The sequence below is a fragment of the Erpetoichthys calabaricus genome, chromosome 9 (genome assembly GCF_900747795.2).
Source record: "Erpetoichthys calabaricus chromosome 9, fErpCal1.3, whole genome shotgun sequence".
NCBI lineage: Eukaryota > Metazoa > Chordata > Cladistia > Polypteriformes > Polypteridae > Erpetoichthys > Erpetoichthys calabaricus.
In genome coordinates this window covers 68,787,580-68,805,939 of record NC_041402.2, presented here as the reverse complement: position 1 = coordinate 68,805,939, position 18,360 = coordinate 68,787,580, and the positions used below count along the sequence as shown (strand labels likewise).

General features: G+C 39.6%; 1 protein-coding gene across 2 annotated transcripts in view; it reads left to right on the top strand.

The window, feature by feature from the left end:
- Nucleotides 1-18,360, top strand: part of dok4 (docking protein 4) — a 263,114-nt gene that overhangs the window by 160,466 nt on the left and 84,288 nt on the right. For both annotated transcript variants that reach the window (XM_051932134.1, XM_028809691.2), the window contains exon 3: nucleotides 4,518-4,749. In XM_051932134.1, the coding sequence (XP_051788094.1) occupies nucleotides 4,684-4,749 (66 nt within the window). In that variant the 5' untranslated portion in view covers nucleotides 4,518-4,683. The remainder of the gene's footprint in view (nucleotides 1-4,517; nucleotides 4,750-18,360) is intronic.

The following is an 18,360-nucleotide window of genomic DNA, read 5'->3' as shown; positions in this document are numbered from 1 at the left end:
ATTTTTAAGATGAAATGCAGCAAAATATATTTATTACATTATACAGATAAATAATCTATATTGTTAATAATTAAACATGTGAAGACACAGTGTCACAGTGCTAGCTAGTTCAGGGATTGTTCTTGCCTCGCACTGTATTCTTGCTGGGACTGGCGCGACACTGGAAGGATAGATGGATAGAATAATTATACATGTACTACGAAGATATTTCAGTGTTCCTTAAAAGTTTTGAAGAATCGGCATTCTAAGCTTACAGATGGCTTAACATCTACAGTATTACAGAGCTGATTGTGTGGCGATTGGTTACTTGGAAAAAGAGGCAGGAAAAATCTCTGGACAGGGCGCAAGCTCGTCACTATCACTGCGCCACCGTGTTCCCATGTTTAATAACATGCTTTAACTCCTATCATCATGAAAATGATATCAAGTATATATGTCAGTATTTTAATTATTCCGAGAGCTGTAATGTCACAAATGTAATGGATTCTGTGTCCAGTCGGAGGAAGAGAAAGTCCGTTTAAGAAGCACATAGTGATTCACACACACAGAGCACATAGAAGAACAGTTAGCTTTTATAAAAGCTAAATAAATACATATATAACAATCTAAAAACATAACTACCCCCAAGACACTCAAGAATTATTAAAAAGAAAGTGAACCTCAGACTTGGCTGAAGATAAAAAGAGCAGTCACAGTCACAGCCTGGCATTACAAAGGCATATTGCTGTTGGTTTAAAGGAGCCCAGTAACCTTTCTTGACACAGTTCTTCTGAATAATTTGTTGACTAAAAGTAGGAAGTCAAGCAAAATGACACCTTTTATTGGCTACAGTAACTAAAAAGATTACAATAATAATAATAATTCATTACATTTATATATATATATATGTAAGCTTTCGAGGCAACTCAGGCCCCTTCTTCAGGTAAGATGTAATACAAAAACTGAAGTTCCCTGTGTTTATATACACACTAGGACAAGTAACAACATTGGTAAATTTTTAAGTGAGACATCTTAAATGTAAAAAATTAATAGACCTCTTCAGGCTAAGATTCATTTAACAAGAGAGAAGAACAATGTATGGTCAAGATCTTTGGATAAGATAACTGTCCAGCAAAGTCTTTTGAAGTTTCTGATGAGTTTTTCCATACAATGTGGATCTGTAGTCAGGTTGTTTGTGCCAGTCTGAGAGATGCAAACAATCCTCATACCTGGCCGTAAAACTCTGGTCTCTATTCAAACCATGTTGTAATGTATTAAATTTTAGCATGAGTTTGACTTACTATTCTTTTCTCTCTTGCTGTGTTCTGAAGTTGCCCTTAAGCAGTGTGACTTTAATGTCCCTCTCACAGTGTCCATGGCTGTTGAAGTGGGACACTACAGGAACTACTATTTATTAAAAGTGACAAACGTTTGTGAATAATTAGCACTATGTGTATTTCTGTAATATTCTGATATGAAATAGTTTTTGATTTAATATTCATTATCTTGTCATAATAATTTACAATTTTAATTTAATTTACAACTGCTTTAACTCTCAAAACAGTGCTACCCTCCTCTTTATTGATTTTAGCTCTGCTTTTAACACCATCCTCCCTCACAGATTGGTGGGCAAGCTGCTAGCCCTGGGACTCCCGTATTCCACCTGTATATGGATTAAAGACTTCCTGACAGACCGCACACAAAAGGTTAGGGTGGGCCCTCACATCTCCTTGGCCATCAGCATCAGCAATGGCTCTCCTCAAGGGTGTGTGCTGAACCCCCTGCTCTCCACGCTGTTCACACATGATTGCGCGCCCGCCCACCACAGCAACACCATCGTTAAATTTGCAGATGACACCTCTGGGGGGGGGGGAGGATGAGTCCACCTACAGGGACGAAGTGGAGCGGCTGACAGCGTGGTGCACTGACAGCAACCTGCTCCTGAACACAAGTAAGACCAAGGAGCTCGTTGTGGACTACAGAAAAAGAAAATGGACATCAAGCCACTCTATATTGGAGGGGACTGTGTGGAAAGGGTGTCAGACTTCTGCTTCCTGGGAGTCCACATCATGGAAGACCTTTCCTGGGGTGTGAACACAGCTGAGCTGGCGAAGAAGGCTCAGCAGAGACTTTATTTCCTGAGAGTCCTCATGAAAAATAACACCCCCAAAAAACTGCTGGGGTCCTTCTATCGCTGCTCTATCGAGACTATCCTGTGCTACCGCCTCTGTGTGTGGTTTTCCAGCTGCACAACAGTGCATAGGAAAACACTTCAGCGGATTGTAAAGACTGCCCAGCAGATCATCAGCTGTTCTTTACCCTCTCTGGATGAACTGCACAGCTCTCGCTGCCTCACGAAAGTAGAAAACATCTTAAAAGACTCCTCACACCCCGCTCATAACATGTTCCAACTGTTGCCATCAGGCAAAAGATATAGGAGCATCAAAACAAAGACTAATAGACTGAATAACAGTTTCTACCTTGTTGCTATTAGGGCACTGAATGCCACCTAATCACCTCCAATGCAGCAGTGCAATAGATGACATCTTGTGTAATAGTGTTCATGTGCAATTAAGGTCTTATGTTGAATGTTTGTGTTCTACCTTATTTCTTCTCATCCTTCTTATCCTTTTTTTAATTATATTTTATTTATATTTTGACACTGCAGGGACTGCACCTAATTTCGTTGTATTTGTTACAATGACAATAAAGATATTCTGATTCTGATTTACATCTGTATTAAATATGTGGACCTTTAGATTTATCAATTAATGACACCTCATGAGTGTAAACAACTTCATCTAAACATTTACTTATTTGTTAGCCACATATATAGACTTGGGTTTAGTAGACCTATTCCACTTTACAGAGCTACTGTACTTTAAAGTCATAATTTTTAGTTATGTTTTGAATGATTAAGCCACAACATTTATTTTGGATCAGGATTAAGACTTCAACATAGCCGTTCTAAAGAATTTTAAAATATTCCTGCTTCAGCCATTCTCTTGTATGTTTACTTGCATGTTTAAGATTGTGGGGTTCTTCTTGACCCATGCTGGCCTTTACAATTACTTTTACAATCCAGAATCATCTCTCACTTCAATTATATTAAGCAATCATGGTTCTAAGACAACAAAGTAGATGAGTTGCATTTTACTTTAACTGTCATGCTTCACAGGGGTAATAAGAGTTTGAGATGGAATGCAGTGCTTTGTTTTTAATAATAATAATTCATTACATTTATATAGCGCTTTTCTCAGTACTCAAAGCGCTATCCACACAGGGAGGAACCGGGAAGCGAACCCACAATCTTCCACAGTTTCCTTACTGCAAAGCAGCAGCACTATCACTGCGCCACCTGTTTTTAGTAATGTTGGGACAGTTCATCTTTAGTTACTGTTTTTCTCATCATTGACATTGATGCTTGCTGTTGTAGGAGAAGCCTGTAGACCTTTTAACTTAGCTTTAAGTTAATTTTCTCTTGAAATGACATTTACATTATTCACTACTAGGATAGAAATTAATTTTCCTTCATTGTGTTTGGCCATAGTTTTCAGAAATGGCAAATGGTATTGTAACCAGCTTTCCATCCTTTTAGGCATCAGCAACTCATTTTCTGAGGTTCTGTTTTTTCTTTTTTTAAATAATTTATAGGTTTATAAGAGTCATTCATTTCACATTTCCAAAGTACAGTGTGTTTCTCACTTGCATGTGCTAACCAACATGCATATCATCACTCTTGATGTGTCATGATTAGAGAGTTTAACAGCTTTAGAACTTCTTTCTTCTTTGCCTGAAAAGTCTCATAGCATATTTGTCATGATAGCACTAATTAACTCAATGCAATCATTGTTAAAATATTATTCTATTTAGATAAACCATCCAGTTGGACATAGCTATCATGCTGAGTACTTGAGGTGAGAAAAAACTCAATACGTTCCAGTGAAACAATCACTTTTATCACCAGACTTGTGGTACAGCGGTACTCTAAGAAAACTAAAATGATCAGAAATGTAAATATCCACTACATAAAGCAAACTGGAATCTATTTTGTATTCTAACCACCACTGAATAGTTATAATGGCAGTCTACCTACTTGTCATTACTTTGGTTAGAGCATTTGACTCCAATTACTAAAAAAAACAACTGATTAGTCCAGTGTTTTAAGGTGAATTTCTTTTCAAATAAATTCAATAAAGACATGGAAAGAACCATTTTGTGTTCTGTTTAATCAGATTATCTTTACTTTTTTTTTAGTATTTGGATGATTGTCAAATCACATTTTATTCATGACAGTTTCTTCCTACTGTATGTTGCATGCATTGATCTGATTTGCTTAGTGACACTCGTTATAGCTTTTATTAAGGGCATCTTTAGTGTTCTGATTTGTAATACATTAGCACATTAGTGTTTATGGTATTCATTTTTGTGTTTTCGGGACTTTTAATGTTAGAGAGCACTTTCTAAAAGTATTTTTCTAGATCACTGGACTGAAATTGTTTGATCTTATGATTGTTTCCTGTTCCTCCTCCCACCAGAGTGCAGAAAGGAGTGAAACAGAACAGCCATGAAGTGTGACTGAGAAGACCGACAATCTCTGTGGTGAAGCATACAGAGAACAGTAGAGGAGAAGAACAGGAAGGCAGAAGCGGCAGTCACACAAACTACACCAAACTGGAGTGTGAAACAGAGAGTCACCTGGAGATGGCGTCCAATTTCAATGACATCGTCAAACAAGGCTACGTGCGGATGAGAAGTCGCAAATTAGGAGTAAGTGATTAACTGTGACCTGTTCCCCCCACTGGGACTGGTAAAATCCAAGATATTTGGTAAATGTTCAGTATAAAAAATTAGGAATGTGTAAATGCTTATGCTGAATTCCAAACTTAATGTCAAATTAGAACAATTCAGAATGTGCAGATATAACTTTCAGCTTGTTTTTGTGTATTATGCTGAACAGTGGAAGGCAGTGCTATTTAATTTATGTTTGATTATTATATAGCTGGTTGATGTTTAAATGTTGGGAGGTGGGGTTTCAAATGTTGTATGGCATCTGTTCCCTTGTATTTCTTTTTCTCTCGTGTTTACTTGCTGACCCACTCCATGCCAGCATACAGCAGTACAGCAAACACGAAGGGACTGCTCCTGACTCTCATGTAGATTCTATCAGTGTGTTTATTTTTAAGCCCTTCAGCCTCCTTTCAGCTTGTTAGAAAAGGAATTAAGTAAAAAGGAATTTTAATGGTTGTTTGGGGTAAATTTTATTAAGCTAGGTATTTTTACAATGCAGAATATACTAGTTTCTAGTTTAAAGCACATGTGTGCTAAGTTGTGAGTGTCCCTTGTAAAAGGGTGCTGCTGTTACTACTATTTATCAAAAACTAATTCAAAGGATGGAAAAAATGCACAATCCCCAGATGAGAAATGTGCCTGTTAAATATAGGAATGAACAAACACAATTGCATAAAAAGTAAATACTGTACATAAAAGTTGTGGAAACATTTAACAAAACAATAAACCAAACCTACCCATAAAATAAATGGAGTCATGTAATGTATAGTTCCAAAATCCAACACCGGTACCTTTTTATTAAGTAAGAACAATGCCAAAGTTTTGAATGCAGTCAAATTAAGTGCAAGTTTACTTTACCCTCTTAAGGAAAATTAAAGTACTTAACATGGAAAGCACTCAAAGGATCCTGGACACTTACATTCAGAGAAGAGTGCCAATATCACAACTAGACTAAGAACAAAGAAAGGGAGAAAGCTGTAAGGACACACATGCTTTGTTTTTAGAGGCAATGTTGTAAAAACTCTTGACCTCCATTAGACGTGAAAGGGAGATCAACATTGTTCTCTGTGCACCACCAGCCTACCTGTAAGTGGAGAAAGCAGCCCATGCAGCTCCAAACCAAACCATCAATGGTTATAATTATTAAAGCAGCAAGTGCTCACTGACATCGACAACTGCTATATACTGTATGATGATCAACATTGCCTACTGTACTCACAATACTGTGTCCTGAATCTAACAGTTCTGTCACTGCTTTTCATAATGTGCCCATACTACACATTCCAGTATTTCAGTCTCAAGCTTTCTTTCTCTCTACTTTGTTTGCCCACTGCCCGAGCATAACCTCACTGTTGCTTCTATGCCTGTGTTATATATAATAGATGCCAGTGCACAAATACTGAATTTAGCAGTTCTTATCTTGTGCAGGAAATAAGGAGGACAGATAAGGAAGTGTTTTGCTACCCATTTGTCCTGGTTTTACGATTTATAATGCTTGGTTCAGTTTTCAAATTTAGATTAATAGTATCAATATTCAATTTGATAAGGAAACAGGTTTAAAATATAATTTTCTAGGTGCTAACAGTTTTGTAATCTCCCTGTGTGAAGATCGCAAGGCATTTTGAGTAGTGAGTAAAGCACTATGTAAATGTAAAGAATTATAATTATTAAAAAATTGTAATTTCCTAAATGGTTTACATCTGGCAGTGCTGCTACCTTGCAGTAAGGAGACTGGGGTTCACAACCTGTTTGGAGTTTGCTTATTCTTCCTGTGCATGTGGGTTTCCTACAGGTTGGGAGCATGTGGTGATTTACAGTGCGTTGCCGCACCCACCAACTGACGAACCACCTGGATTGGGACCCAAGTGCTGCTGTGCAACAGGTGACACTTCAGCACCACACTGAAAAAGTGTGAGGTTCTTTACACTGGCTTGAGTGCCAGTCCTGCAACCAAACCCCCAAGTTTTCCCTGCAAGTTGGAGGATCTGCTTGCAGGGCTGGATGCAGGTTAACGTAATTTCCAGGACGAAGCAATTGCAGGTTAAGAGCCTTGCTCAAGGGCCCAATGGAGTAATGTCACTGGTGGCTTTACATTATTCAAACAGACAACCTTCCAATTGCCAACACAGATCCCAAGCCTCAGAGCCACCACTCCACCTACAGATGCTCGGTTTAGCTGAGCTGGCATTGCTGAATTGACTCTGCTATATATAGGTAGGTATGTGGGTGGATTTACATCTACCTTGATGTCCACCTTAAGAGCTAAGGCCTGTTAACTGTAATATCCTAATTCCATGTGAACAATGACACACACTGCTTCTGATGTATTCATTTACTAAGTCTGTGAGTGTACTGTATTCAAGGATTTATTATGGATCATTGTCTGAGAGAAGACACCAGATGTGAGGCAGACACCTGTGGGTAAAACCAACGAAAAGGAGCCAGCGTAGAGTAATAGTGCGAGAATTAGCTTGCAGCATAGAAAGAGACTGAGAAACAGTACAAGTTTGCCTTCGTTCTGGTAATGCTGTTTTTTTTGTTTTTGTCTTTTTTTTAAACATACACTTAAATTAAAGAAAGACTTTTCAATAAACAACCGTGTTCAGGGGTACTAAAGGCCTGTTTATATTCTGGCAGTGCCACACACAGAAAGCTTTTCCTTGAAAGTTTTTTCTTTGCAATTACATATTGATCTTGCAAATATTTAATGTGTACCTGAATAAAACGCTCATCTTTACCAAGGGTCTGGATGATTTCCTGAAATGCATTTTGTGCACATTTGGTTATTTCTGTCTTCTTTTAATGTTGATTTGTATAGGTGTGTGATGATGTAGGTCCCCTCCATACTCCCCCTTCATATATGGGAGCCTCTAGAACCCAACACCATCAATAGTTATGACTAAGATGAGCTGACAAATGGGGACAAATCTCACAAGTAGCAAAGGAAAAACAGTCAAAAGTGCTTTTATTAAAAGCAGTTCTAAACAAAACAAAAACAGTGTTCACAGTACAAAGTCCCTAATGTCCATAAATAAATCCTTAAAAACCAAGTGAAAATTGGGGATAAAAACCATAATAAATATATCCATTAAAATCAGAGGTTAAAATACAGTCATTAACTCCTCACAATCTCAGTCCACCTCCTTCTTCATCTCCCCGGTTCACCCATCACTCACGTAGCTAGCAGAGACTCAGTAGCCACGAACTTCATTCCTCTGACCCCTGTCTTGGCTGCCGCCATACCGCACAGCCAGATCGTCCAAGGTCGGTTATCCTCACGTCTTTCTTCACGCTCCCGCAGTCATACCTCGGATCCATAGGGAGATCATCTGTCCTTCTCGCCCTGCTCGACATCATTATTCAGTAAGGCAAACCAGCCCCTAGAGTGCCACAGCCTATGCTCCTTCATGGGGCATCAGCTCGTACTTCCTTCCCCTGCCAGGTGGCCAGATTGTCCTCCCAGCACTGCTCTTCACATCTTTTAACCTTTATTCTTTCTCATTCTTTCTGCTTGATTTCTGATCCTCCATATTCCCTGTGCTGGCCTGCAGCGCCTTAATCACACACCACAGGAAGCCAATGAAGCAATTGAGAATGATCACCCCAATTACCTCATTAACTCCTTGCGGTCATGCAATTGCGCCCATGGAGACAGACACGGCTGTCTGGATTTAAAACTGGCCATTTTTGTTAAGCCGCGGACCCGTATACCACAAGGTGTAGGTACCAATGAATCACTTTACCAACTGTTGTTTAAATGAGCTCATATTTTCTTGTCAAATACATGAGCAGTCAATGTGCACAGGATCGAGCAGTCACAGAATTGTAGAGGCACACAGTCGACAGTTGCTACAGTCAGCACTCCCTGAGTGCTGATGATATTGATGTTGTGCGCACCCTAGCAAAACCTTGTGGCGACACAGACGTGTTAAGTATAAAGAGACCCTAACTCATCCTTTGAATTTTTGTGTCATCTCTTTTTCTTCGCATCTTGAGTCATTGCAGTATTGCTCAGTTGAGTGCATATGGACAAAAGAATGTGGCAATTATAATGCAGGTTGCCAAAGGTGGACCTCTGTATTTTTGACTTTGGTGAAGTGGTCCTTGATTTAAAGCACTTTGGTAACCATTGCTCTAGACAATGGCAGATCCCAGCCGTAGTGCTAGAAAGGCATGATGCAGGACTATGGGTTTCAGCTTGATTTCACATTTAAACATTTAATTTGCATCTTTGTTACTTTTCATGCAAACTCAGTTGGTTAAGGTGTCGCTAATTTATATTTTTATTTGCTATGAAGTATTGACTACAGCACTTTTGGATTTGTTGCTGTGTGAGCAGATTTGAAAGCTAACATCAATCTATATACTGTACGAGTATATATAAAATGCAAAGTTTACTAACTGACTAACTCATTCACTCCTCAGCAAAAACACTGGAAAAAAGTTGAAAATTGGCAGCATGGTACACCTAGGGCAGTAGGTATCCTCTAAGAGTGGACATTTCAATATATCAGTTTTTTGGGGTAAAACCCTCCCACACCTAATACCCCAAAAATCTCAAAAATGCCTTGATGGATTTGATTAATATTTGGTGAAGCTATATCCATCCATCCATCCATTCTTTTCCACTTATCCGAGGTCGGGTCGTGGGGGCAGCAGCTTGAGCAGAGATGCCCAGACTTCCCTCTCCCCAGCCACTTCTTCTAGCTCTTCCGGGAGAATCCTGAGGCGTTCCCAGGCCAGCCGGAAGACATAGTCCCTCCAGCGTGTCCTGGGTCTTCCTCGGGGCCTCCTCCCGGTTGGACGTGCCCGGAACACCTCACCAGGGAGGCGTCCAGGAGGCATCCTGATCAGATGCCCGAGCCACCTCATCTGACTCCTCTCGATGCGGAGGAGCAGCGGCTCTACTCTGAGCCCCTCCCGGATGACTGAGCTTCTCACCCTATCTTTAACACTAGAATTACCAGAGCCTACGAAAAAACTTGTAAATCCGTCCCACCTTAAATCGCGTCTTAAATCCGTTTGCACCTCTCCGCCAGAGTCCTTTGTCATCTAAATGTGCTGATAAACAAAAGCTACTAGCAGCCAGCTATTCCATCCCCCCACCGACTTAGAACGAATTTCTCCTAGCTCATGGCTTGCCTTGATTTGATTATCTGGGATTGAAGTGGAGTTTTAGAGTGGAAATAATATAGTGTTATTTGGAATACACGCATTTCATGTGTGTTTCGTTTCTATAGTAGTCTGTGCAAGCACATTTTTAAAACAGAAACGTTTTTCATATTCTAATAGTAAATGACAAAATGTAGGCATAAACTATATAACGTGTGAAGCCTGAAGTCCATATATCAAAGAAACACTTTCACAAAAGGTACAAATAAGAGAACACGTGCGCTTTTATTCAAAAATATAACTGCACAAAAAAAAAAGCCGCGTTAGCATGCCACATTGGCATTCTTACAACAACCGCCGCGGTGGCGTAATGGTATCAGCTCCTGACTGGGGATCAGAGGGTGGCGAGTTCGATCCTGCACGGCTCCACTTCGACAAGTGAACTACTCTTATTCTTACAATTTTAGAATAACAACATAAATTTGATTTCAGTCTGTAACAGCCGGTGTAACTTATGATACTGGTAAAGGTTAGCTTTTTTTTTTTTTTTTTTTTAATTCACTTTTCATTCTCGCAGTCACATTCAGAATCAATCCATACAACCCCATCTGACATAAAGACGCGCTATAGGTCTGCAGTGTACCACGATGCATACTACCGCCGCCCCCCCAACCCCCCCCCCCCAAAAGGGTTCTGACACACAAACGCTGGCGAAGCTGCCTTCTTCGTATCTCACCGTCACTTGAAATCAGCAGTTCTTAGCATTGCACCACGCAAGCTGTCGTATCAACCACCAACTGTAACTTGCTTTCTTTATTCTTCGGTTATAGTCTTGAATAAAAGTACACTTTTATTTATGTGAAAACAGCTGTGTCAGATGGGGTTGTATGGATTGATAAGCAGCTAAGGAGCTGATACCATTATGCCACCGCGGCGGTTGTTGTAAGAATATCAATGTGGCATGCTAACGCGGCTTTTTTTTTTTTGTGCAGTTATATTTTTGAATAAAAGCGCACATGTTCTCTTATTTGTACCTTTTGTGAAAGTGTTTCTTTGATATATGGACTTCAGGCTTCATACGTTATATAGTTTATGTCTACATTTTGTCATTTACTATTAGAATATGAAAAACGTTTCTGTTTTAAAAATGTGCTTGCACAGACTACTATAGAAACGAAACACACATGAAATGCGTGTATTCCAAATAACACTATATTATTTCCACTCTAAAACTCCACTTCAATCCCAGATAATCAAATCAAGGCAAGCCATGAGCTAGGAGAAATTCGTTCTAAGTCGGTGGGGGGATGGAATAGCTGGCTGCTAGTAGCTTTTGTTTATCAGCACATTTAGATGACAAAGGACTCTGGCGGAGAGGTGCAAACGGATTTAAGACGCGATTTAAGGTGGGACGGATTTATGAGTTTTTTCGTAGGCTCTGGTAATTCTAGTGTTAAGGGAGAGCCCAGACACCCTGCGGAGGAAACACATTTCAGGCGCTTGTATTCGCGATCTCGTTCTTTCAGTCACTACCCATAGCTCATGACCATAGGTGAGGGTAGGAACATAGATCGACAGGTAAATTGAGAGCTTTGCCTTACGGCTCAGCTCCTTTTTCACCACGACAGACCGATGCAGAGCCCGCATTACTGTGGACGCCGCACCGATCCACCTGTCGATCTCACGCTTCATTCTTCCCTCACTCGTGAACAAGACCCCGAGATACTTGAACTCCTCCACTTGGGGCAGGATCTCGCTACCAACCCTGAGAGGGCAGTCCACCCTTTTCCGGCTGAGGACCATGGTCTCGGATTTGGAGGTGCTGATTCTCATCCCAGCCGCTTCACACTCGGCTGCGAACCGATCCAGAGAGAGCTGAAGATCACGGCCTGATGAAGCAAACAGGACAACATCATCTGCAAAAAGCAGTGACCCAATCCTGAGTCCACCAAACCGGACCCCCTCAACACCCTGGCTGCGCCTAGAAATTCTGTCCATAAAAGTTATGAACAGAATCGGTGACAAAGGGCAGCCCTGGCGGAGTCCAACTCTCACTGGAAACGGGTTCGACATAATGCCGGCAATGCGGACCAAGCTCTGACACCGGTTGTACAGGGACAGAACAGCCCTTATCAGGGGGTCCGGTACCCCATACTCCCGGAGCACACCCCACAGGATTCCCCGAGGGACACAGTCGAACGCCATTTCCAAGTCCACAAAACACATGTAGACTGGTTGGGCGAACTCCCATGCACCCTCCAGGACTCTGCTAAGGGTGTAGAGCTGGTCCACTGCTCTGCGACCAGGACGAAAACCACACTGTTCCTCCTGAATCCGAGGTTCGACTATCCGACGGACCCTCCTCTCCAGAACCCCGGAATAGACTTTTCCAGGGAGGCTGAGGCTGAGTTGGTGAAGTTATAGAAAAAAGAAAATCCGCCAACATTTTTTTTTATTTGATCATTTTATATTTGTTCATATTTATTAATATTATGCTATCTTACATGCTTTATACAAATGAAGGATGCAACAGAAGTGATTGACTGGTCATATGAATTGCACTAGTAGCCAATAGGGTGGATGGATGACTGAAGACAGGAAAGCATCCTGGACAGGAAGAAAGAAATGTGATCATGTGAAATGGGAAGAGAATGTCTGCAAAGCTTGAATTCTTTTTTTTCCCTGTTTACTACTGGTACTCTTAAAGGCATATTGACTCTCATCTTGGTTATCTCTTCTGTTCCATTGAACACCAGTCATGGTGCAGAAAACCAACAACACCCCCAAATCCCTAAAAACCACTCAACAATTGTTATGCTGAAGATACAAAGGGGGAGATGTTAGTCTTAGATGTTGCACTTGAATTTCTAATAGAAAAGCCACAGAAACTGTGTTATGACAATCTAGTCTACTTCTCCACGCACCTCGCTCTTCAAAGTAATATATCAGTGTAACACACAGGACATGCATAGCCACTTCCGGCGCAGGTTTGTATATACAGAGGCTGTCTCATCAACTAAATGCTAAATGTTTAATGCATTTAAGGAGTCTGGTCCAGTGCAACATATTTTTTAAAAAGTGAATATATTTCTTTTCTGTTTGCAGCAGCTTTTAGACAAAACGAGGATATAAGTAATGCTGAACCTATATCATCTGACGACATTTAACCCTGTATGCACTAAGGGATTTATGGCATTAATGCGCCTGAATTTCATACCTAAAAATAAACACACACTATATATCACTCTGAAGCAATAAATAAACAGTCAGTAACTTTGTAAGGGTAATTATGTACTCATCCAAAATTTTACCTTCAGAATTTAAATTCATGTCAGTCCTTGCTGTGAAACAATTTCTGTTTACCTCTAGACACAGAGAAACCTTAGTTTGTTCGACAGATTTTAAGTTTTGTGCTTCAAATCACCCATCTTTTCCTGCCTTCTCTTGCCGTTATCCTACAAAAGTTTTAGAGCGTTTTTATTTATTTATTTAGTTGCTGCTTTTTTCTTTCATTTCATGTTTGGAATAAACTAAGTACATGCATTCATTTTTATACTAGCTTCTTCCAGTGCTGAGTTATTGGGGTGGGGACAGTGCTTTTGCTGGCATCTCTAAGCACATACACCTAAAGCAGCATTTCTCGGCCACTTTTGTGTTGGAAGTAGCCATCTCTGAATTTCAAATATATGAGACTCATTCATGGTATAATTCGCCCCTCCGCCTCTAATTCTAATCCCACTCTCTTCAACCTATGCCACCCCTTCCCATCCATGGCTGCACTTTGATTTTATTTTCCATTTGCAATTGTGCTTTTTTCTGCCTTCCAGGAGGTTGGGGGGTACGGGGGTTGTGAAGTAAGCTCAATTAGAATTGTAAATATCCTTAACATTTATTTTAAAGAAGACAACTTTGGGTATGTAAAAGTAATGATTTTGATTGACTTGTAGATTAATTGAATTATACATACTAACAGCTTTGAAATATGGAAGTGGTTAAGTACCAAACTAAAGTTAATCATGCGTAATTTGGAAATATTTTGTTTTTAAATGTTTACTGTGGGCGGCACGGTGGCGCAGTGGGTAGCGGTGCTGCCTCGCAGTTGGGAGACCTGGGGACCTGGGTTTGCTTCCCGGGTCCTCCCTGCATGGAGTTTGCATGTTCTCCCCGTGTCTGTGTGGGTTTCCTCTGGGCACTCCGGTTTCCTCCTACAGTCCAAAGACATGCAGGTTAGGTGGATTGGTGATTCTAAATTGGCCCTAGTGTGTGCTTGGTGTGTGGGTGTGTTTGTGTGTGTCCTGCAGTGGGTTGGCACCCTGCCCGGGATTGGTTCCTGCCTTGTGCCCTGTATTGGCTGGGATTGGCTCCAGCAGACCCCCGTGACCCTGTGTTTGGATTCAGCGGGTTAGAAAATGGATGGATGGATGGATGTTTACTGTGCAATCTGTTAAACCACAGCAGGAAAACATTTATACAGCCATTTAAAATTCAACTACATACTCCAGTATGAAGAGTGCATGAAAGCTAAGCAAGCAGCACTAACTTCAATTGATGTTATGACCACTACACAGATGAGCATTTTAGGCTAACACATATCCATATCAATAAGGCTACTGAAAGTACAATCAGATAATGTTTTTTTTTGTTTGTTTTTTTTTTTTTTGTTTTTTTTATATCAAAAGACAAGGCTCCAATTAAAACTGTGTGCAACAAAGGTTTTAGAAAATGATGAAGAGTCTGGGTAAGAGAAATCATGCCTTCCTGCAGTTATTTTATCAAAGTCTCATTGCATTCACTTGCCAAATGTCAAAAAAATCAATATGGACCTGAAACAATAACGCTAAAAGCAACCGAGACTGATATGTGGCAGAGTAGAACTATGTTACCTGAGCCTAACGGCTTGCCATGCTGATTCCTGAAATGAGAGTACCTTTCAGTACAATGTTTTCTTCAAAAACGGGGGTGCTGCTGCTCAATGACTGAGTTTGATAGAAGCATGTAACACTACTACTCCCCGTGCTTGTTATATAATAATATTGTTACCTTTAATGCTATTACATACCAGTACACCAGAGCTATCAGACTGTGTTTACATCAACTTCTTAATCTTATGTTACTGTCACTTAAGATGTTATTGTGTACTTTCATTTTTACATATACATAGAACGTTTGTTTTCTTAATATAGCTAAATTCAATTTAACATTTTCCCATATTTTACATTTTTTAATGGTGAGTGGTGGTAATGACTTTTTTTCCGAAAAAAACATTAATTTGGGGAAAAAGGGGGATTGTGCTTGTGTTATACTCAAATTTTATTATATAAATATTTGTATATCAGTAAATTGCTGTTTTGAAAAATAGTGACACAGTTTATAAGTATTGTATCTTTATTGCAACACATAAATAATAAACATTATTAAACACTACATTTTTAATTATTTAACTAATCCAGCATTTAACAATTTTATATATAATTTAAGTGTTTCCTTACACAATGATGATTATACCATGCGTTGTGTAGAGAAAATATAAGATATACAGTTGCAAGACAAGATGCATTTTTCTTGGTACTGTTGAATTGATTGAAAATAAGTTGTAAAATTACAGTATATCAAAGCAACGATCATCAGTTATTAAATTTGTCATAACCTTGCACCCTTATTAAAACATTTAGTCCATTTCATGTGCCACATAAAGGTGCAGCCTATAAACATCAATGCTTGTATGTAACAGTACAAGATTACAGATCAAAGTGTTACATTAAGCACATTGAACTAGCTTGAACTAGCTTTTTACAGAATGTAATACAGAGGAAAAATATGTTAATGTACAAAATCCCCATTATTCTTACTATTTACCTGTTTGAATTTAAAAGAATACAGGTTCCTGTGAAATTATGGTTTGCAGTGTCCATCAATAAAAGCCAAGATCAGTCACTAGGAAAAGCAGGATTTGATCTGTGGCAGTAATATTTTACTCATGGCCAGTTGTATCTAACCCCTGGTTAAAAATAATGATAGCCCCTGGTTGAAAAAAACATCTATCTGTCTGTTTGTCTGTCTATTATATAGTGACTTCCATATCTGTCTATCTATCTATGTGAAGGTCTGTGATACGATTTGAATATTTCTAGCAAGAAGTCCACAAAGGGAGAAATTGAATCATGTATCTTAAAGTAGTCTTTTATTCCTGAGCTTTCAACACCTACCGAGTGTCATCATCAGAGGAAAATGATTACACATGTAGGAATCAAAGGCAATACTGTATACAGTGATCCCTCGCTATATCGCGCTTCGCCTTTCGCGGCTTCACTCCATCGCGGATTTTATATGTAAGCATGTTTAAATATATATCGCGGATTTTTCGCTGCTTCGTGGGTTTCTGCGGACAGTGGGTCTTTTAATTTCTGGTACATGCTTCCTCAGTTGGTTTGCCCAGTTGATTTCATACAAGGGACGCTATTGGCAGATGGCTGAGAAGCTACCCAGCTTACTTTTCTCTCTCTCTCTCTCTCTCTCTCGTGCTGACTTTTTCTGATCCTGACGTAGGGGGATTGAGCAGGGGGGCTGTTCGCACACCTAGACGATACGGACGCTTGTCTAAAAATGCTGAAAGATTATCTTCACGTTGGCTACCTTCTGTGCAGCTGCTTCGTGAAGCGACATGCTGCCCGGTGCTTCGCATGCTTAAAAGCACGAAGGGCACGTATTGATTTTTTTATCTGTCTCTCTCTCTCTCTCTCTCTCTCTGTCTGCTCCTGACGGAGGGGGTGTGAGCTGCCGCCCTCAACAGCTTTGTGCCGCGGTGCTTCGCATACTTAAAAAGCCAAACAGCCCTATTGATTTGTTTGCTCCTTTGAAGAGGAAGATATGTTTGCATTCTTTTAATTGTGAGACAGAACTGTCATCTCTGTCTTGTCATGGAGCACAGTTTAAACTTTTGAAAAAGAGACAAATGTTTGTTTGCAGTGTTTGAATAACGTTCCTGTCTCTCTACCACCTCCTGTGTTTCTGCGCAAATCTGTGACCCAAGCATGACAATATAAAAATAACCATATAAACATATGGTTTCTACTTCGCGGATTTTCTTATTTCGCGGGTGGCTCTGGAACGCAACCCCCGCGATGGAGGAGGGATTACTGTATAGCAAATGAGGAAGGGTGGAGATAAGTGGGTATGGTTTAGTATGGTGGGTTTCAGAAGGTATATATCTTAGTCTTTTTATTATTTGGATGTTCTTCTTTTTAAGCCTGCATATGCTGGGTTCATATCTGTTAAAGGCATTTTCATTTGATAGAAAGTATTCAGCCAGCTCCCTGACACTCTTAGCATTTGCCTTGAATTTTACTTGCACCATGTCCCAAGTAAACGTCTGTTCGGTTGAATTGGTGTGTGCATATATCAGAAAGTGTGAGTCTCTCCCTCTGATAGCATTGCGATGTTCTTGTATACATGTTGCAAGTGTTTTAGATGTTCGTCCCACTTATACAGCTGAACATGCACTGCATGGTATACTTTATATTGCGTTTTTGTGACTAAAATACGGTAGTGTACTGTGTTTGGGATGGAGGATAAGTACGAACCTTTGGCCACAAGTGTTTACCTTCAGCTTATGACATCACCTAAAAATACAGAACAATATATAGGTTTCAGCATTTGATGTTAAAAATTGAGTATGGGCATTCAGATTTGTTGCTCGATACTGTTGTAAACTCTGGTTTGAGTTTAATTGCTGCTGGCTTGAGAAAACATTGCACCAGTTAGTTTTAGCCACTACATTTATAGAAAACTAAATAAAATATTATAAATCATTATTTGAATGTAATTCAGTTTTACTGTATGTTCCAGTAAAATTTTAATTTTGAAAAATGCAGTAGCTTATGGCACACAATGGTTTCAATGGAAATATAGATTTTTTGTGCTCATTTGAGCCACTTACAGCACCTATAAATTTGTACTGTAGCAAGCAAAACCAGATATCTTCAGTTTTAAATGCATTCGCATGCTCGCATAATGTTAAAATAAGCTTGAAGTAAGAGAAAAGTATAGACGTTGGGTCACCTTTTAAGATTATGTAAGCAAGACGTTGCTGAATCTGTAGTTACCCCCTTAACCTACTGGGGCCTAATCTCACCTTTTTTGTATGAAATCATTTGTGACATAGTGGATGTGCACTGGAATCTTTTTACTGGCTCACATATTGACTTCTGAATGGCAGACTTGGAGGTAAAGTTAATACAACAAATTATCCAAGAGCTTAAAAGTGTTTTTCATCATGTTAAAAGTCAGTCTGAAAAGATGTGTGTCCATGTGCAAGATTCAGAACAGTAAGTGTTTTTTTTCTTTAGCAACCAGTTCATAGGGCAGTTAGGGTGCTCACTCTTCTTTCTTTACCTTAATCATTAAATAGTATATTTAATATAAAAATACATTTTTGAATGTTCATATGTATTTGCTTTACTGAGGATTTGATTAAAACAA